This window comes from Acartia tonsa, chromosome 4 (assembly GCF_053477335.1).
Source record: "Acartia tonsa isolate MP-2025a chromosome 4, ASM5347733v1, whole genome shotgun sequence".
NCBI classification, from domain to species: domain Eukaryota; kingdom Metazoa; phylum Arthropoda; class Copepoda; order Calanoida; family Acartiidae; genus Acartia; species Acartia tonsa.
Genome location: NC_137263.1, coordinates 9,545,882 through 9,568,847, shown reverse-complemented (window position 1 = coordinate 9,568,847; position 22,966 = coordinate 9,545,882). Strand labels below are relative to the sequence as shown.

At 31.8% G+C, this 22,966-nt stretch overlaps 1 protein-coding gene across 1 annotated transcript in view; it reads left to right on the top strand.

Moving 5' to 3' along the window:
- The window catches only part of LOC145315990 (8-oxo-dGDP phosphatase NUDT18), a 45,966-nt gene that overhangs the window by 20,974 nt on the left and 2,026 nt on the right, over positions 1-22,966 (top strand). The window contains exons 2-6 of the mRNA XM_080156242.1: positions 14,307-14,664; positions 18,596-18,782; positions 19,706-19,900; positions 22,335-22,488; positions 22,733-22,931. Coding sequence (XP_080012368.1) covers positions 18,768-18,782; positions 19,706-19,900; positions 22,335-22,488; positions 22,733-22,931 — 563 coding nt within the window. The 5' untranslated portion in view covers positions 14,307-14,664; positions 18,596-18,767. The remainder of the gene's footprint in view (positions 1-14,306; positions 14,665-18,595; positions 18,783-19,705; positions 19,901-22,334; positions 22,489-22,732; positions 22,932-22,966) is intronic.

Sequence of the window (22,966 nt, the reverse complement as noted above, 5' to 3'; positions counted from 1 at the left end):
CTTCACTATAAGTAGCGCAGCTACTATTAATCAAGGATGCTTGCACACTTTAATATGTTTGAGTAAGTAAAAAAAATGCAATGCTCATCAAAACATTAGAATTATTTTGAACAGAGTTATCTCTAAATTTGACAAACTATCTACTGTAATACCTGTTGCTAGCTAGTGGTGGTCGTAATTGTTCTTGTTTTCAAATTATTCAGATATTTGGGATATTGCTAAATGTTATTAAAATATGAACACAAATTATGAAATAGTTTATCAAATTAAATGTTTAAAATAAATTTTATTTTATGGTGCTTCTAATGTTAAGATTGATGCACGAATATTCAAAAAAAAGTTTTATACAGAAATAAAGAGACAAATATACCTACAATAAATACTTAATTAGTCATCCTTGCTTTTCATTATTGTTACTTAGCTTAGCTACATTATCATCATGGTCAGCCTGAATACGTTAAGAAAACTAACAATATTGACGAAATTTTAAGAAATAATAAGCATAACTATAGAGCAATTTACATACCACTGAATTATTTACACGAATTGTAAATTGACTAAAGTAGGGTAGTCGTAATGAAGATTCGTCTTGAAAAAAATTATTTACCAAAAATATTTCTTTACCTGCTCAGCTTAAACCAACAACAAAATTAATTTCAATAAATCACGAAACCTATACGTGATTTTCAGCTGTCGTTGGTTGGGCAACACATATTAGAATAGGCGACCTTTTTATCTGCCCCCAAAATATTATTTTAGATTTATTTCGCTTGTTGGCTTTACCTTCTTACTGATATCTACTGTACATATACTTTTTGCTACCTGTCTGTCCTAATTTAAAGAGTTCTTACCTTTTCCCTAATTCTTGTATCATAAGTGATTAGCAATTTCTACAGTCATGCCAAAATGCCTCAAATCATATCTTAGTGTTTGATAGATGATCCATATTAAAATGGATGGAAGCCTATAAACCCAGGGAGGGAGGGGACATTGGACATTACACTAGTCCACAAAGTTTCATGATTTTCTTATTTGTTGACATAACAACTTTGGGGACTTTAATTGAATTTTGATTGGTTGGTTCATTAAGTTATATAAACGTTTCAACCACCAATTGTAATCTACAGAAGGGATAGTTTTGTGTATCATAATTGGGGATGCAAGTTTATTTATCAGCTATTGTCTTATCCCTTTAGATCCCTGCTATAAACTAAGCACCAGATAGTAGGAAGGTAGTGATCATCATAATATTATATTCTTATCTTTCTTTCATTTCAACTAACCAATAAATAGGATGTAGGTATGAATATATAACCTCTAACTTTTTTTATTAGCTTTATCTTTTCTCAGCTCTATAGGTTTCCTTTTCATTAATTAATTTTAAAAACTTAAGGACAAAAATTTTAAACAATTTGCAATTATAATCGAAATTAATTGCCAAAAATTTATTTTACATTTTTTAGGCAGCCATCATGTAAAATTAAAAAGATTTTTTTTACACATTTAATAATAAACTGAAAATATACTTAAATCTTTACAATTTCATTTATAATAAATAATCCTCAACAGGGACGTAAAAATTTGATTAAATACTTAGTATTAAAAATGCGCGCGAAGCGCGCAAAAATTTTCTTGTTAGGGATTTTTTTTTTGGGGGGGGGGGATTTACACCCCCAAAATTTTAAATGGGGCGGGTATAATGAAAAAAAGTTTGGGATTGCCGTAGGCACCCCCAAATTCGTTTGGGGGGGGGAGGGGGAATAATCCCCACTTTACCACCCCTTTGGACGTCCTTGATCCTCAATATTATTTTTCTTAAAAGATATTTCTAATTTTCATAAAAATAGTATAATATCATGTGTTTAGATTTCTATTATAAAGATTTTGAAAAAAACTTTTCTCTCTAACCCTGTATTTGTTAGCAATACTCAATTTTGGTTGGGAAATAAGTAAAATATGGATATTTGTTGAGAATATTGGCATACGCTCATACTCAGGAATATATACATAGGTAAATTTAAGAATACTTTCTTTCCAAATGCAGCATTTCACATCTTAGAATAGGGGAATGAAGTATAATACAAATTTAAAATCCAATCCTAATATTTTTGAATTAGTCACAAAGTACTATTACAATCACAGTTGATCTTACTAAAACAATATAAACTTATTCTCATATCTCTGGAGTGAAGTATGGAGCACAACTAATATGGAGTTATGCTTATAGTCAGATCATTTTATAAACAGAGATGAAAGCATAGAAAATTTGCGAGGCAAAAAAGTAAACTGTATATTTCTCGCATCGTTTTATATATACTGTAAAAGACTGTAAAGACATAATAAAGGATACTTATTAATCATAACACTCTTAATTAAGAGAGTTTTGAAGCCTGTTTTATATAACCGCTAAAAACATTCTTCATAACTCACAAAAATAAAATCTCGTCTTTTGATTTTTAGAAGAAGACGTAAAGAGTGGAGTATAGTGTAGACATTAAATTGTCAGAGAAGTTCAATATCTACAAATCTACTGATGTACATTTTAAGTTTTGACTGTTATGCTCTTTTATCATTTTAGCAGCCGAGAGAATGCATTTTATCTTATGGACGAACTGAAAACAACATGAGTAGAGTAGATTCACTGTTACGAAAAATAAAGTTCTAAGCTTATTTAATTTTTTTAATGTATTTTCTAGGCTTGTCCTTTGTGCAAAAAAGTCTATAATTAAAGATAATCCCACCCCTCCCAAGTATTTTTATCCTTTTATTACATCCTTTAGTAAACCTAATTAATTAGCGAGGTAGTGTTAAAATTTAAACAAAACAAAATAAAGTGCTTAAGAACTTGCGCTTTGCCCCTATTTCTTCAAGGGGATAATTTACGTTGGAGTGTGGAGGTAATTTCTTTTTAACCTTCCCTATACGAAGCTTCATTGTAAAGGAGAACCAAAGCAAGATCCTTCGTTACACAACAAAATACAACCAGTTACTTTTTTCTGAAGATAATGATTTTAAGGAAAGAAGGTGTATCAACTTTTTTTTTTATAGCTAGCCGGTTCTTTTAGTAAGTAGTAGATGTAAAATTTTTCATAGAATTCAGATATGCAATCGGTTTTTTTGTAGACCTCTTATTTTTTAAGTAATTTAAGTTTTTTAAAAAATTAATTAAGTCGGTTTTAAGGTACTAAAACGCAACAAAATAAAAGAAGAAAATGGCCAGTAAGAACAAAAATAGTAAGATCTTTAATTTGACACCTTACTTTTAAAATTCTGCTGAGTAATTATTGAATAAATCTATTTTTTTAACCTCGGTTTAATAAAAACTTTAGACCTAAATAATTTCTCAAACAGACATAAAAAACATGGGTTCATATATACCTTTAGAATCAGAAAAATATTACGAATCCATTGTAAGCAAAATTGAAAAAAAGTAAAAAAATAAAAAAATAAACAATTGGCCAATTATATTTTTTGTTCAGGCAACACTATCGTCTTCCCTTTTTTACCCCCTCTTTACCCCCTCTTTACCCCCTTCCCATTTTTATACTCAATTGAAGAATTAAGACGTTGCCTGTACAATATAATATGATATTTTCATATAATTCCTTTTATTGTAGTTTATATACTATATTGTAAACTTTTTTTTTCAATTTTGCTTACAATGGATTCGTAATATTTTTCTGATTCTAAAGGTATATATGAACCCATATTTTTTTACCTGTGAAATAATAAAAGTAAGTTCAAAGTTTTTATTCTCGTGGGTTTAAAAAAATCGATTTTTTCAATAATTACCTGACAGAATTGAAAAAGTAAGGTGTCAAATTAAAGATCTTACTATTTTTGTTCATAATGACCATTTTCTTTCTTTTTTTTGTTGCATTTTAGTACCTTAAATCGACTTAATTTTTTTTTTTTAAACTTAAATTACTTAAAAAATAAGAGGTCTACAAAAAAACCGATTGCATATCTGAATTCTATGAAAAATTTCACATCTACTACTTACTAAAAGAACCGGCTAGCTATAAAAAAAATAGTTGATACACCTTCTTTAATATAAAAAATAACTGTCCTTTAACAAAGCATATAAAACTTTCCTGAAAAAAAGCACATATTCCATATCATTTCAGAGATATTTTGCTTTGAACAAAATTCATTTTAGATTATATGATATTTTGAATATAAAACATACACCAATTTAAAATACAAAAATATGTTTGTATGGAAAATAGATTTATGGGTAGAACCCTCATCAAATAAAGTGGTCCACCCAAACCCCTCATTAATATTCAAAACTGGTTCTGCAAGTCCCTGCTGGGAACCCAAAACCCAGTGAAGTTCAGTAACATAAAAACCTGAAAAGATAAGCACCATTTTTAAAAGCTAGTTAGTTTTTCCCTTACTTTGATCGACTTCGCCTCAATAAGGGGCGGATGGTGGCCAACCCTCCCCCCCATCCAAATTACTACCCTGATTAAACATATATAAATAAGCTTTCTAGGAAATTATCACGCGAATGGTCCAGCTGGATGTGCCTCCAAATATCCATTGAATGACTCTTATATTTTCGGAGAAAGGGGGGTTCAATTGGTAGTCTAATGTGAATAAAAGGGATTTAACGAATAATGCAAAATATTGCACCAAGTTTTGCAAATATGATTGAGAGGTACCAATGAAAAAATAAAGAACATGAATAGACCATTCATTGGTTATTTGTTTCAATTGTTTTCCTTAAGATAAAATATTTTGGATGCTATTTGAAGTTTTACCATTTTTTCTGTTTTGTAATGTTTTCCATGCATCATTTGAAAAATATAAACAAATGTATTATCGTACAAAGTGAGTTTAAGAGTAGCATCTAAGACAATTTATTTTTTCTTCATAAAAATCCTAGCTCAAAGTAGGGTTGGGCCGGATATCCGGTGTGGCCGGATATCCGGCCATTTTCAATATCCGGCCGGATACCGGATATTGAAACTATCCGGCCGGATATCCGGCTCTATAATTTTTTATACTTTACACCTAAAATCTCTGCTTTTTAAAATCTTAAATGGCTATAATTTTCTTATTATTGAAGCTAGAAGAACATTTTTTCTGAATAAGTTTAACATTATGTAAATTTATATAAGATTTCTGAAGAAATTTTTTTTTACTACTTTAATATCTGGTAATTTGGCCGGTTATCCGGCCGGATATCCGGTAATTTGGCCGGATAACCGGATATTTGCTGGATATCCGGCGTTGGCCGGATATCCGGCCAGTTACCGGATATCCGGCATTTGAAATCAGCCGGGTATCCGGTATCCGGTATCCGGCCAAAAAAGTATCCGGCCCAACCCTACCTCAAAGTTAGTCTTTAGTACTTACCCATAGGTCATAGGAATCCTAACGAGACGCTTTTCTTTACCACTTTAAAAAATCCGGAATCTGATATAGATATACGATGTTCCTCACAGAATCATGGACAGGCCAACGGACAATCCTATTATATAAAGTATTAATTATGTTGTTTTGTCTGAAGCTTAAGATTTCAATAACTACTGAACCGATTGAGTTTAAAATCTTAGAAATGCTTCATATGGGTCCCAGGATGGTTTTAGGCTATTTTTCTGCCCTTTCCTTTCACAACCAATAAAGATCCCTTAGGGGCGCATAGAGTATTTGTATTTATCCATGGAAAATATAAAAAATAGACGTCCATCTATAGAAACAGCCAAATAAATTACATTTATTATTGACAGATGGACTAAGAATGTTATAGAGTAACTTCTAAACTAAAAAATAAAGAAGTGTATGATACATTTACATGAAAATAATACTGCTTAGCAATGGATATGATCCTAAAACTTGAAAAACATTACAAAGGGTTTGATTCCGAAAAAGGGAAAGATTATTTGGTGTAGGATTATTCAGCATGAATAATGTTAATAGTCTACAGGCGTATTCTGAACAGTTTTCAGGGTGGGTACCTAGTGTTTGTAAAATACGGCAAATTTTCAACTGTAAAATATAATATTTTACAGTTTTAATTAAAGTAAATAGGACAATTGTCATTTGGCAAGAAAGGACAATTTTTTAAAAAAATAGCCATAGAGAATTCGAAATGTTGTTGTTTAAGCTTGCCTCTTAGTAGTTCTACACGAGAAAAAAAATATTTGGATCTACTGCAGTTCACGGTAAAATATTGCCGGTAACGAATATTGTCAAAAATCTATGAATTTTAAAGGTGGCTAGCTGCCAAACGGCATAACGTACAGATCATACCCGCACACCATTTAAAGCGGTATAAAAAAGCCTACAAATAATCTGGAATAGCCAAGATCCAATGATGCACAGGGAAAGCTTCACTGAAGAAAAAACGCGTAAAATAGGCCTTTTTCGCGCATTTCTCTGCACTGCGAGATAATTATGCATTATTGATTTATGGCTATTCCAGATTATTTGTAGGCCTTCTTATGCTTCTTAAAACATTGGGCGGGCATGAACTGTACGTTCAGCCGTTTGGCAGCTAGCAGCCTTTAAAATTCATAGATTTTTGGCAATATTCGTTACCACCAATATTTTACCGTGAACTGCAGTAGATCCAAATATTTTCTATCTCATAAAGCAAGGGAATTACTTAAAGTGACCATTATGTATTGATGGATGTACGGACAGGTTCTGTTTATATTGAACCTCAGCAATTGAAAAAAAAAATTTTATTCGAACATTTTATATGTAAATAACCCTTTTTGCGCCTTTACCATTCAGAATCTACTTAAGGCCATGTATGCAATAACTGAGGTTTAGATTACTTCCGAATTTGTCTCTCTTTAAATGTTTTACTTTATGAATAGTAACCACGCCCCTCGCCTTACACCCCACGCCTGTTTGCATCATTCTTATGCATGATTACTTGGTAGAGATGCAGATTAGATTGCACAGTGACTTGAGTAATCTTGAATAGAAAATGTTACATTTTATTTAATTCTTGCACGTTACATACTAAACTAATTATGTATTTTAGTTAAAATATCTTTATTTTTTGTTCAGATATAGCCAAGCCACTTTAAAGTACTTTAAGTAGACGTGTCTCCAAATTTCATTTTGATGATTTTTGGGTCATTTCATTTAAAAACATTTATTTACTTGTCTTCTTATAGAAAAATAATTTTTTTTAAGCCTTTTTCATTGAACTATATGGTCACACTGTTGTTTCGTAATAATAATATTTCTTCTATCTTGAATATTTAAATATAAATAATATTCGCGTGTAATGTGTATTCCATATTCGTAGAATTCTATCCTCAATTTTGCAAAATCCATTTGAGCCTAAATGAATAGTTGTGTGCCGTATTGATAAGAGCTGGGTCAGGCCAATGGATTTATTATTACTTAGATTTTACTACAGATTTTCATGTTCTCTAAAAAAAGTTATAACAACTCTGTAGCGGGCTATATCCCCCATCCCCCCTCTTTATCCAATGCCCTCCTTTCCCACTTGATAAACGGCCCGACCGATAAATGCGAGGGGAAATTGCTACCTAAATTGACAACAATTTTCCCCCTGTCAAAATATCCACGTATATTCTACATCCATTGTCAGGCCAAATAAGTACTTGTGTTTTGTATTGGGGCGAGACGATGACTACATATCATATTCACATGCAAAATATGTTGAAAAATATCATCTACTTTATGGAGCAAATCTATCCTACAAGTTTTATTTTTTAGTTAGTCTGTTTGTCTACCAAGTATTTGATTCATGTACTAACTAAATAGAGAAAAAAAATAAAGAATTGTTTAGTATGAATTTTGAGTTTTAAATAGATAAAAAATAAGATGAAGTTGTCACAAGGTGGCTTAAAATAATTTTTTTGTCTAGTTTTGTTTCGCTGCTGTGAATATAATCGTTTCTAAAATAAATATCTTAATTGGTGGCTGAATTAAACTCCATGGTTCTTTATAAGTTTTTATTGAGTAGAAACTGCAGAAAGTATTTATGTACCTAATATCTTACAAACATTCATCTACTTTAATCTTGAACTAAATTAATATGAAAAAAATTTTTAAAGTGAAAGATATGATTTAGTTTCTTTGTATGATATTCTAATTTGAATCCTAGCGCCGAGTCCTTCTCGTGCGTTACGAATTTTTATTTCTTTGCTTCGTACAAGAGTTAAAACATTTGTATTAATAAGGACGATTACAATCAACAGTAGCGAAGCCAATTAAAGAAATTACTAAAACTTTAGTCAGAATGGAACCAAGATAATAAAATATGCTTTAGAAATAAAAAGGTTAAGTGTAGAATTAAGTATTAAAGTTTGTGCTTTGTTTGTGTATTAGTATCCGCTCATGTCTCATGCAGTCAAGAGGGGCGAAATTTGTAATAAAATGGCCAAGCTAATATTGCTTGATTCACTTTTGCAAGAGACAAACTGAATTGAAAATTATTGCTAACATCTATATATTTCCCTCATGCATGCTGCATTTGGATCACAAAAGAAAAAAAACCTTATATTTGATGCTTATTTTGGGTTAAGTTTATTAAGGTTGGAAGAGCCCCGCTAGGATAATGTCCCACAGAGATAGGGCTCCTCAGGGTTAGAGCTTACTTCACGTAGGAAGAAATAAGTGTTTATAAAAAATTTAAAATAAGAAGTGAGGGGTGGCCAAGAAATAGGATTAGGCAGTGATAGCATCAATATTTTTAGTAGCGAAGCTACTCTATAATTCACTTTGTCCGTCCGTCCGTCAGTCAGTCAGTCAGTCCGTCAGTCAGTCCGTCAGTCCGTAACGCTATGGGGGAAATAAGATTTACTCAGCTCCTATAAAAGATAGAATTCTGAAATTTTTTGACAACATTCCCATCATTAAGGAGCACAATTGACTATAAAACATCATTGGCGGTCGGACCGATTTTTAGCAGGTTTTAGGCTATTTTTCTATTTTTCACATTTTTCTCCATATCTTCAGTGTTTATGGTCCGATTTTCAAAATTTTTTCAGTTACAGACATCAAAATTAAATTTCCCGTCGTTTAAAGAAACAACCATGAAGGGCAGACTGCCATTTTAGCAGGTTTTAGGCTATTTTTATATTTTTCACATTTTCCTCCATATCTTCAGTGTTTATGGTCCGATTTTCAAAATTTTTTCAGTTATAGATATAAAAATTTAATTCCCGTCTTTTAAAGAAAACAACCATGACGACCAGACTGCCTTTTAGCAGGTTTTAGGCTGTTTTTTTATATTCTTAACATTTTTCTCCATATCTTCAGTGTTTATAGTCCGATTTTCAATTTTTTTTCAGTTATAGATATCAAAATTAAATTTCCCGTCTTTTAAAGAAAATAACCATGATGGCCAGACTGCCTTTTTGGCAGGTTTTAGGCTATTTTTATATATTTAACACTTTTTTCCATATCTTCAGTGTATATGGTCTGATTTTCTAAATTTTTTAAGTTAAGGATTTAAAAATAATTTTTTTGTCGTTTTAAGAAAACAACCATGGCGGCCAGACTGCCTTTTATCAGGTTTTTGGCTATTTTTATATGTTTTACATATTTTCCCATATCTTTGTTTATTTTGATCCAATTTTCAAACTTTTATGGGATATCAGTATCAAAATGATTTTTCTCATTGTTATGAGCATCTTTAATATAATTTACTTTGACCATCGTCATCATACAAAATAAAACAAGGTTTCATGTTGATTTTATACAATAAATCTATTCTTGATTTTAGTAAAAACCTTTTAAATCTACTTGTACGTATTCCCATCTACGATTTTTTGTGCTTCGCTACTTATGGATGTTGTCATCCTTGTTTATATTATCTTTTCACATAATTATGCATAGGACCAAAACAAAACTTATCTAATTTAGTGATGACAATTTTGGAGACTTTCACAGGACATATGAAAAGTTACCCTGTAAATGAGAACCATATCGGTTAAGTGGTTACCGAGATCCTTCGGTACACACAGACAGAGTTCCTTTTAAACTTATGATAAGGATATGAAAATGATACGATTAAATAAATTGAAAGGTTGCGCGATTAAATTTGTTTTAGAGTTGAGACTAACATGTTTCTTGCACGTCAATGATAAATAGGCATAAAATTATGGAGATGCCTTCATAGAACATCTTGACGAACAAGTGTTAAGAAGCATAGGAAACAACAATCATTATTATATCTATAATACAAAGTAGAACGATGTCTGTCTGTGTGTTTGTGTGTTTGTCTGTTTGTTTGTAGCGAAGGATCTCGCTAACCGCTGAACCGATCGGGTTCTCCTTTACAGGGTAGCTTCTCATAGGTCCCGGGAAGGTTTATAACTATTTTCTTGGGGGGTAGGACACCCCAACCCCCCCCCCCCTAAAATAAAAATACCCCCCCCAAAAAAAAAATAAAAAATATATATTTTTCTTTTTAAAACTAAAATTAAAATAGTGAAGCCGACTATTCCCCCCCCCCCCAAACAAAAAAAAGTTCTCCCCCCCAATTTTTTTTTTAAATTTTCCTTTAAATCTAAAATACGAAAAATTGGTTTGATCACTATCATAAGTGATTAGGACATACAATCAGGGATCTAAAGGGATAAGACAATGGCAGATAGATTGATGTACATCCCCAATAATACCCAAAATTACCCACTCCATAGACAAAAATTAGTGGTTGAAGCGATTGGACACTCAAATTAATGAACCAACCAATCAAAATTCAATAAAAGTCCTCAAAGTTGTTAGGCTAACCAATAACAAAACGTTATTACAAAAGAGCTCTATCAGGCGAACAAAATTTTATATAAATTCGTTGCAAAATTGCTTAGATATAGGGCACATTTTCAATTTTAGGACCTAATTATAGAAATGCTTTGCTTATAACAATGACCCGTTTGTCTTTGGAATCACTATCAGATGAAAAGGATAATAATAATTTTGTCAGAAAAAAAAATCAACATGTTTTGAATAAACATCTGGGCTTTCTGGTAACGATTATAGAGTTGCTACGATTTCTGAAATGTGATAGGAATCATTTTGTAAAGTAAGAAATCAATAGGATAATTCTAACCTATCTAAATTAACGATTAGAGGTTTCCGTTACGAACGTACCTTTTAATAGTGTGGTATATGCGTAATAAGTCATTTTCGACTTTTTCGTGGACATGAATAAACACCTTCAATATTCCTTTTTAAGGATTTGTGAGGAAGGAAATATAAATTATGGACATATTTGCATTTTCATATTCAATTTTTATGCATTACTTTCATCTTTTACATCATGCAACATAATTCAGAGCAAACCTTTACTATAAAATGTCTTTCAGTTAGTTCATTAGTCACGTCACATGAATTGTACATTTGTTTATGTACATACAATCCTTATAAACAAATTGTTATGTCTGGGAAACTTTTTGGTGTTGTTTCTTAATGTTTTTGCATTGACTAATTTTTTTTGGGTAGATGAAATAGAACCTCTCCCCACTAACATATTTTAACTATGATAACAAATTTTAACTAGGGGTCACCTAATGATAATAACATTTTTTATAAGTCATTCGTGATTTTAAATTTAAATAATAAAATACTATGTTTGTTTCTTCAGCAACTTTTCTTTCTTAAGTTTTGAGTACAAAGATTAACAAAAGATGTAAAAAATCCGTTGAATTTTTTTGCAGGTTATGTCCATGCCAGGGATTAAGGAATATGCCAACAAGGACGTCCCAAAAAAAAACTTTTGGTGATGTCTGTAGCACCCTGAGAGTAAAACCTTTAGGGGGTGGGGGGAAGGTAAAATCTCATTCCAAAAAAAATGTGATGCTGTGAGTATTGGTGCAAAAAATATGACGTAACAAAAAAAACTAGCCAATGAGAGGCCACTATAAATTTTACCATTGGTCAATAACGGCCTCTCATTGGCTAATTTTTTTTGTTACGTCATATTTTTTGCACCAATACTCACAGCATCAAAAAATGTTCTTATTTCAGGGGGTACTTACGGAACCCCTAAATTCGTTTGTGGGGGAAATACCCGTTTACATATTTTTCCCTTCTCTGTTTACCAATGGCCTAAATAATAATCTTTCCATCAAAGTCTACTGCGTTATTTGAGGAATTTAAATTTAAGTTTCTCCAAGAACAAGGATGACATTAAAGTGTAGCAAGACAATGGCAAAATGTTAAATCTCAATGTTTAATCTTATTCGTGAAGTCGTTAGTAGCTGGAAATAAATGACTGTGGTGAAGAAGGGGAAGTAAAGGTTATAAGTTATTCCAGTATGGCTTCGAAACCGATTAATATCCGGTGGACTAGAACAGCTTTACTAAAAATCATGTAAAGCATCGTATTATCAACAATTTTCTACGAATATTAAAATAAATATTCTTTTTCTCATGGTTTTCTTGCTCCCTGATATGTAAACAACATATATATGACTTCTTTAAAACGCTGCCTATTGTTTTATAAATAATGAGTAGCTTCTATGAAATTTAGCTAACAATAAAAAAAAATAATTGATAAAGGGGTAGTTGCACGAAATGCTTCTAAACTTGAATTTAGTTAACTGCATATTTTTTCCTGTTGTATGCTTTAAACTACATTTATAATACCATGTAGTTTCAAAAATATCAAGACTTGAAAATCGCATTTTGGGGATATATGAAAGGGGGGGGGGGGTTAATGCAACCATCTCGTAATCAATGATTAAATGGCACTTAGAATTCGAATTTCGATCTGAAATTTTTTATGAGTAATCCTTGGTAGGTCTATTTTCCTTAAATTGAACAAAAAGTTGGAAAAGTAACGGCTGGTGGCTCAGCCGTTTAGCCGTTTTTTGCCTATTTTCAGGGCAAATTTAACATTTATTACGTAGGAATCAACTTTTTAAAGCATATTTTTGGTTTAATTCATGTTAAATGATAGCAATAACCATTTTTTAAATTTCTAGTACCAACAGCTACAGGCTAGAACCGTTTGATAAGGTTTTTGAGCGACAAAAAGTATTTTGTGGAGATAGGTTTCGTGACTAATATGCTCTTAAGATTGGCAAAAATTGGCAAAACGGCTGAGCCGCCAGCCGTTAACCGTTACTTTTCCAACTTTTTGTTAGATTTAGGGAAAATAGACCTACCAAGGATTATTCATGCAAAATTTCAGATCGAAATTCGAATTCTAAGTGCCATTTAATCACTGATAACGAGATGGTTGCATTAAAAAAAAAACCTTTATATAGCTAGTTAATTTTCACAAAAACAGCCTGAAGACTAATATAATGATGTCTGATTGTTTGTTATATAATGTAATACAAATTGGATATGTTTGATGGTATAATTGTAACTTCTGCTTAAAATCAGTTTTCTGAAATGCCCTTCATGCAACTATCCCTTTAGAAAAGTCTATCGACTTGAAAGTTATTGAAAGGTCAATTGGATAATCTTCATGGATCTATCTTTGAATTTCTGTGGTGGCTGGTAATAGAATTCTTAAAATGAATAGCATTTAGTACAGATTTGTAGCTTATTCTTACTTATTCTTACTTTAAATAAAAGAGAATACTTTTTTGTTACTTTGAATTGAAACAAATTTAATTTAATTTTACTATTGTTATTTAATAAAAATAAACTTTAGATAATTTCGTAAAAGCCTTTTTTATATCCTGACAATTTATAAATCCAAGGATGTTAAGTGTATAGTTTTAAATACCGGGGGAAAGAAGGGCATTATATTAATTTGTTTTCTCTTTTAGTCCGGCTATAAATGCATGATTATTAGGTATATCTATAATACAAAGTAGAACGATGTCTGTCCGTCTGTCTGTCTGTCTGTCCGTCTGTCCGTCTGTCTGTCCGTCTGAAGCTTAAGATCTCAGTAACCACTGAACCGATTGGGCTCTACTCTTCAGGGAATATACCTACTGGTCCTGTGATGGTTTTAAGCTATTTTCTTGGGGGGTGGGACACCCCCAACCCCCCAAAAAATGAAAATACCCCCACAAAAAATTTTTTTTTTTACTTTTTCTTTTTAAATCTAAAATACGAAAAATTAAGCTGATCAAACCTCTTGGGGCAAAGCCCCTAGAGGCTAGGGGCGAAGCCGCTAGTTATTTTATAAACTACAATTACAACTACTTTTACAGGGCATCAATAACTTTTAAACAGTTTACAACTGTAATTATCCTTTTCAAAACTAAAATATTTACAAGCGCTCTAGAAATTATTTTCATGTTTGCTTGACATATTTGTTTGTGTGTGTGTGTTTGTAATACTCATGTTTGTGTGCGTGTGTTCTCATCTCTCCCAGTTTGCATTAAATTCCTGTATTTCAGAGTGTTGAAAGTTGACCAGTAGTAATAGTGAGGGGTAGGGGGGGGGACACACCACTCACACCCGTCCCACCCACCCAGGAGGAGGAGGAGAAGTGGGAAGGGGGGGATAGCCAGAGGCAACAGGTGGTTCCAGAGATAGCCCACAGTACCACTCTAACCAACCTGCACATACCACCACATCACAACAACAACAGTTAATTTAATCAACAAATCTGTTATAAAAAGAAATCAGTGAAATTGTTAACAAAAAAAGAAACCAAAGCTTTTAATGCTTGTTGTGATTTTATTATAAAATTCTCAAGTTTAAGTATACAGACTCACAGAGGGCGAGGGGAGGAGAGAAACTCGAATATATCAGGTATTTAAGTATTATTACTTGTTTTTATAAATTCATTCCTTCAACCCCTCACCCCCTTCCCTTTGATATACCCATTTCTATCCCCCCATTCTTGTATTGGTATGTTGGACTATTAATTTGTTGTGTAGGTATTTTAGGGCAGTTATTGTGTCATTATTTTGTAAATGGTAAAACATTATTTTTAAAATTAAATATTTATTTAACCCAAAACCAGAAATAATTTTGACAAGTTTTGTTTGATTTCCTGCAATAACATAAAAAATATGTCTGTCCTTAATTCTGAAATGTTTTAAAGCTCTTTGATCCTTTTGTGTATTTTTTTACATAATTGACAACTTTGAACTATTTATTTTGGTAATTCAAGTGCAGGTCACCCAACGCAGCAAGCAATTTAACATAGAATTAGATTAGATGGCCAGTTTGAGTCCACATGAATACGAAAATCGATTGCTATCTTGGGGGCAAAACCAGTTTTTTTTATGCATTTTAGATTTTTTTAGAGTGATCTTAAATTTCACAAAATACTTTTTACCTAAATCTTCAAAAGATCTTTTATTTTTCCTCTTTAACAGGTTGATTTTTATCATGCAATGAGGGACTGGGACTACAACATAATGTTAATCTCCCCTTAAAGTTAATGCATGATTAAAGCTGCCTTTGGAAGCTTGTATACTTATCTATACTGATGAACAAGAACATGAGAATTGTACTGTTTTTAGGGTTGAATTTACCTTAATTTTTATATAGATATTGAATACTACCAAGTTAGCGAAATGAATACTTTTTAATTAAAATTCAGCCTCACCCATAAGTTAATTAATCTTCAGTTATTTTGAATGAATGTAATTTTGGTAATCTGCAGATCTAGAGACTTAGATTTGCATTCCCGGATTATTCACTCACTCAACCACCCTCTCATAATTTCCCCTTCTTTCTTACCCCTATATTTTGGTGTTTCCACTTTCTGTCAAAATTTTATTTATCAACTCAAATTGCTAAAAAATTCACCAAAAAAGTTCCTTACAATCATTTATAATTATTTTGTAAAGTAGAAATGTTTTATTTCTATTATTTGGCATCTTTAAGTTTTTTGGTTATTTCTTTATAATTAGAAATATTAGATAGATAAAAAGGTGTATTGATTAATACTATACTAAAATCAGAATTTAAAAACAAGTCACATTTGTGTGAACACTCAACTTTCTTGTGCAGTTTCTTCTCTCTTCTTTTTTAAAAGCTGTTATTTAAATTGAAATGAAAGGGCTGAGCTCAAATGTAATGCATAATTCAAGTTATACGAGTATTTTTTTGCAAGTAGGAATTCAGATATTTTTACATTGCCTTTATGGAGTTCTTGTACATACTACTCATGAAGCTGTATAATAGCGCAGCTAGTCTTTAATTAGAATTTGTCTGTATGCCATTGCTTCAAAACAGAGTAAGTAAATTCAATTTGATAATTGACGATATTAAAAAAAACTTGAAACTTCATGTAAACAAATCAGAAACTTTTTACCTAGAGGAGATTTAACAATTTGATACTAGAAAAAAACATTCCATAACATGGAGAAACATATTGTTCTAGTGAAATATTTAAGTACAAACTCAAAGACAAAATAGACACACAAACTGCCTTTTTATATAAGAATTGTTTTTGTTTAAACACAAAACAGAAAAACTGTTTATTAAATGCCTATCCTAAAACTTGTTTCAACATAGTATAATACAGAATGTCATTTAGCACTCTTTGAATTAAGTTTAAAACAATATTTCTGCGTGCGCTGCACGTAAGCAAACTTCTTAAAGGAAGCCTGCAAGAAATACCACGCTTTAACTGCTGAAAGACTGCCACAAGTAGACCAAATACCCCAAATTTGAAGCCTTAAGCTTCTATAACAAAAAAGTTCTAGGCATTTTAAAATTACATTTTATGTACAATGAAAATTTTGAAAGAATTGCAATGCTCATGTTAAAAACTTTGAAATTAAACTACGTGGCCTAAAAACAAAATTCTAAGCTTATTTTTGTCATAAATTTAGGTTTCCAGCAACTAATTATATTTTTACAATAAAAATACCCATTTTTATAGTCAAAATCATTAAAAAAAATTAAGTTTTACTTGCGTTGTACCGAATGTACTGTAGCCAATCAGAAGGCTGAATCAGCTTAACAACCAATCACAGCTAAGCTTGTATTAGTTTACCCCTTTGTTTCCGCTATGATTTTCGTTTAAAAATGCAATTTAAATCGAATTTTTTTCATAGATTTTGACTTTAAATGTGGTGTTTTTATTGTAAAAATGTAATCAGTTACAGGCAATCTAAGTTTCTGACAAAGATAAGGTTATAATTTTGTGTCTAGGCGACGTAATTTAATATTGTTTTTTCTTTTATGAGCATTGGAAATCTTTCAAAAATTCCATTGTACATAAAATGCTATTTTGAAATGCCTAGAACTTTTTTGTTATTGAAGCTGAAGGCTTTAAATTTGGGGTATTGGGTCTTCTTGTGGCAGTCTTTCAGCAGTTAACGCGTGATATTTCTTGCAGGCGTCCTTTAAAATAAAACTGAATCTGGATATTGTGGTGCCAGGGTATGTTAGGAGTTGGAACAAATAATCAGAGTATTTCTAAAGTAGGGTTGGGCCGGATATCCGGTCTGGCCGGTTATCCGGCCGGAAAGCCGTTCATTTTCAATACCCGGCCGGATACCGGATATTAAAACTATCCGGTTACATGATATCCGGCTGATTTTTGACGCCGGATATCCGGTTATCCGGCCGGATATCGAACGTTGGCCAGATATCTGGCCGGAACCGGATATCCGGCATTATAAATCAGCCGCATATCCGGTATCCGGCCAAAAAAGTATCCGGCCCAATCCTAATATAAAGTTTTCCAAAATACAGGATGCCTTATGTAGGCACATTTACATTCAAATTTACTGTGCCTAATCGTTATAGAAATATCCTCAAGTTAATTGGATGATCATATTATGTGGTAATTACCTATCTATGCATGGAACTAGCTTTATTATAATGAATAATAATTTTTTTCTTCTTCAAAAGACAAAATATGTGAAACCAATAAGTGTATGAGAGCACTTAATAGTGTGTGTCTATTATTGTATGCATGCGAATATGCGTGCATGACACGTAATCGTGCTCAGAAAGTTGGCAAGAAATACTCAAGTCTATAGACACGAGCCATCAAAATAGATTTTATTAAACATGCCATCATTTTACTCACATGACAATTGACGAATAAACATAAAGTAATAACTTAATAAGGTCTTTCAAATAAAAGATAAATAAGTTGAAACCATTAGCCAATTTTCTACTTGAATAATGTATTTTAACAAGAGGGTAGATTATTTTTCTAATTATAAAATATGCATAAAATAAAAGATGCATACCTAAGCACTTGTCTTATAAAAGTCCTACTTTAAAAAAAACTTTTCACATATATTTTATGAGCTAATTGGAGAAGTTTATCAACATCATGATATTAAAATAACATAAAAACAAAATTCAGCGGCTATGAAAAAAATACTATGTTTTCCTTTAACGTGTTAAAATCTATTGAATATCAGAAAGGGAATGTCCCCAAAGTTTTATAATAACGTTTTCTTATTCGTAGGCTTATCAAATTTGGGGGCTTTTGTTGAATTTCTATTGGTTGGTTATTTAAGTTGAGTGTCCAAACGTTTCAACCACAAATTGTAATCTACAAAAGGGGTAATTTTTGTGTATCATCATTAGGAATGTACATCAAATAATCTCCATCGTCTTATCCCTTTAGATCCCTAATTGAATATAAACTATTTATTCATTTCATTTGACTTGTCGCAAAAAAAGTACAGATTGTAATATCTTAAGACATCTTATCTAACCAATGATGCCATGTATCTTTATAAAATTGTCCTTTTTTCAGGCCCACAGTAGCTGGGTACGGAGCCCTGTCTAAGCTGGAATCACACCATTTACTCCACCTTGATGAGAACTTGAACACGGTGTCCAGTGAGTGTGAAGGGTCTCCAGCCACCCTCACAACAACCTGCTCCACACCCTCGCCCTCCACTTCCTCCCACCACAACCCAAGCAAAATGGAGACTGTTCAGGTATGTAATCAATATTTAAATCGAAGGGCGTTATAATAATTTTCCTTCGATTCTTGCCAGTGATCCAGTGATTGTATCCTTTTTTTTATGTTAGCAAGTTGCTTTCTTCTCTTTTGTTTTTGTAGCATACAGTTATTTAACCCCTTCCTACTCTAATGTTTTACAATTATTTCTGAACCAATCTTTGCAAAGCATCGCTTATGTTTTAGTTATTTTTTTGCTTGTTCTTTGCATTGTTGGTTTGTACGTAGGTATTTATATTTATTTGTGATTCACCTTTTAAACGTTATCTTACAAGTAAAAACTAACAATTTTGTCGAGTAGCTGACGATAAAAAGATATAGATATTTATTTGAAATGTGAATTTAATTTTCACAAAAAAAACTGTAAAATAATGAATTTTAATTGATTGTTGCTGGAATCCTAAATTGATAGTTCCCAAAGATTTTGTTTTCTAGAAAGAAAATATTTATATAGATAATATACATTGAGAGAAATTTAAACAAAGATTTCTTCGAAGAACCGTTTTGTTTAACAAAAGTTTTTTTTATCGCATCGTATTATAGACAGCTTTCCGCGGATATTAGAATGAATAAGATTTAAAGCAGTTTGTTAGCACTTAAGAACTTATAGGTAGAATTTCATAATTTTCTTTTAATATGCGTGGAAAAAAGTTGTCGGTACTTATAGTGGCTGAAGGCCTGAAGTGATAAACTGATAAGATAGCGTGGAAAATATTATGAAATATTTCATCGGTTTCGAATCCATAGGAACTAGAAATAATAATAAAGTGTAAATAAAAATAGGAATATTCTGTAATTGTATAAAAATATATATATTCCAGTTTATCATTTTGTGTAAACAAACCAGATTTATTTGTGTATATATTAATTGCGCATCGTTCAATTTTTTTATATTTACAGGAACAACTTCGGTTGTTGTTGGAAGGCAGACCGTTCGAAGAGCTGCACGAATTCTGTGACTTTAGCCTGTCAGACCAGTACGAGGCGGCCGCAGCCAAGGGCGTGCAGCCCAATACTCCCACGGACTTCACCCCTGTGGTGAAGAAGAGTGTTGTCTACATAGTTGGAGCTATAATATTCAATGACAGGGGAGAGGTAAGTTTAGTAAATATTTTAAATTATGGAAAGAAAACGAAGTAGCGGGTTTAGTCGTATCTTCACAGTAGCTTTTTCTTCTATTTTAGTCCCTGCGTGTGGCTCTAACCCTGTGGGGGCAATCATTAACATTTATCTAACCTAAAATAACCTATTCAAAGCTACTGTGAAAATACGACGAAACAACCAACTTCGTTTTCTTTCCATGATCCATTCTTTTGACCTAAATCTTTTACCATAAATCAAAACACATGAGATTTATTTTATTTGCAATTTAACCTATTCCTTAAGTGCAAATATTGTCTTTGAATTTTTTGGTAACTTGTCAAAATTGAAATATTTTATTTGCCCAAATATAAACACCAGTAAAAATTGCAAATATTTATCTTTAACTGTCATGTATTCTTAAAAATGGGCATTTAAAATGGTATTTGTGATTCTTCGTGTCTGTTAGTTGATTAGTAATTCACTTGTGACGTTACCATTTATGAATAATCTTCACTGTCAATGTGACGCGTTGCAGTCTACAAAAATGTGTAATGGCAAAGAAGTAGAAACTTACAAAATTGGTTGTAAAAGCGAATGAAAATATGTGTTAAAATAATTCATTTGTCACTAATTTAATTTTAAAATATCTTTTTAAAACTTCGCTACTAAATGTTCTAATTGTCATATACTTAATTGTCTTCACTTATCTTTCCGTACGAAAATTTGTTGTCCAAGGATGTTTGATTTATTGACAAACACTTTGTCTTATTCTGCCATTTGATAATTACATTTAAGCTCATAGGTCCTTATGCCCAGGGAGGGAGTGGGACATTTAGCTGTTTATTACACTAGTCCTCAAAGTTTTATGATCACGTTTTCTAATGCGTTGGCTTAACAACTTTAGGGACTTTTGTTGAATTTGTTTGGTTATCTCATTGAGTTTGGTGTTCAAAAGTCTCAATTGATTTTGTGTATCATCATTGGGGATGTACTGTACATCAATTGTCTTATCTCTTTAGATCCCTGCCTTATGCCATTAGGTATTTTTTTTTGTATGATAGATAAAAATTGAAAAAAATAATCAAATCTAACAAACAATGAAAATAAAAATTGTTTTAAATTATACAAATTTAGAAAATGAAAAGTAATTTTTTTTCACAAAACCAAGACAATGATCTGTCATTGATTAGTATTAAAACTGATTTTCAAATAAATACAAAACACATAATTAATTGAAATTAAATATTTATATTTTCCAACTGTTATTTTTTCAAACATCCGTCATCCAATCATTCAATTGATTTTCTCTTTTTCCGTATATTTTGATTTTGTGAAGGCCAAATGTGGGAAAATCTGTAATAATGTTCTCACATATGTAATGCGCTTGGTTATGGTGGCCGAAATTCTATTATAAAATTGTTTTCATAGTCAAAATGCAAAGATTGTAACTATATACTTTTGAAGAGCATTTTAAAGTATAACAAGTACATTTTTGTCTATAAGTTTCGTAGCTGGGTTAAAAGTATGAAAATATGTTCAATTAAAATGTTTAGGCACGATGTCTAGTCAAGTCCATGCCTTTTCTATGAGTTTCTTTATTAATATACAACCTATAATGAGTCAAATTATTAAAAGTATAAGTTAAAAGTTAAAGTCAAACTAGAAAGGTCATTTTTCTTTTATTACCTCTACGGTCAGTTGTCATGGACTTGAAAAAAGAGCCAAATAAAAACTTAAATACATGTATTAATGTATTGAGAATAGATTTTTAAAAAGTTGGTAACCCTGTCTGTGTTATATTTACAAATTAGAGATATTATAACCAATATAAAACATTCATTTATTAGAATGCATAAATGACATAAAATAACTTAAAGTAATTGTTAAGTTAGTCTTTTTAGAATAGTTAATCACCCCTTTATCCCACCCCAACCCCTTCATGTACATCCTTATTTCTTGCCTATAAGTATTGAGTGTCTTTTTGTTTATTTCCTTCGTAGAATTGATAATTAGTATTGAAAAACTTCCTGTTCAAATTTGAAAATGGGTTTATCCTTTTTAGTTATTGTTGAACCCTGATTTTAACCCCCCATTCCCCAATAACATCAAATGAAATCACGGTATATATGCCCTAAAAAGTCGTTTTTTAGTATTGATTTTGGCTAACTAAATGGTTTAAAATACCAATTGCTGGTTTAAATGTGGATTATGTAAAAACCTTTTTTCATTGAAACTATAGGTATGAACTTCATATGCTACAAATTTTGAATAATGTTTCCTTAGTTGTTTTTGTTAGGGTTATCTTCACATGTAAATCAGCAGTCTACCTTAAATAAATTACATTTACCTCATAGCTTTACGGATGGACTTACTAAGTGAATTATACAATAGCACCGCCACCAAAGATACTGTTATAATTTTCTGTTCTAACAACTGACATATTTAGGTTTTAATGATGCAAGAAGCAAAGTCCTCGTGTGCGGGACAATGGTACCTGCCAGCTGGAAAGATGGAACCTGGAGAGGATATTGTAGAGGCTGCAGTCAGAGAGGTTAGGGAAGAAACTGGTCTAGAGTTTGAAGTCACCAGCCTTCTGTTAGGTAAGAAGAGACATCACTACTTTCATATCGTTGTGGTCTTTTATTTCCAATTTTACAAACCGATATAGTTCTTAACATAATGATGAGGGGGAGGGGGGGGGGCGGGATCGGAGACCCACAGCTTTTAAAAAGGATCCTAACTTTTTAAAGTTTATCGAGCAAGAAGTACATATATCAAAACCAAGATGATATGATTTGACACTTCTATATGATAGAATTAATCAAATTAATATAATTTATTCAGTTGAATCTGCTGGGGGTTGTTGGTTCAGATTTCTGGTGACCGGCCACGTTATTGGGGGCAGGTTGAAGACCCCAGCTGATGCTGATTCCGAGTCCCTGCAGGCCAAGTGGGTGGAGGACATCTCCAAGATGTCTTTGCGCGCCAACGACATCCTGCCCCATATTGAGCGTGGAAAATTAAACTTTCTGTCAACCACAGGGTAAGATTTTTGTTTATAGTAAGTAGCGTAATTAC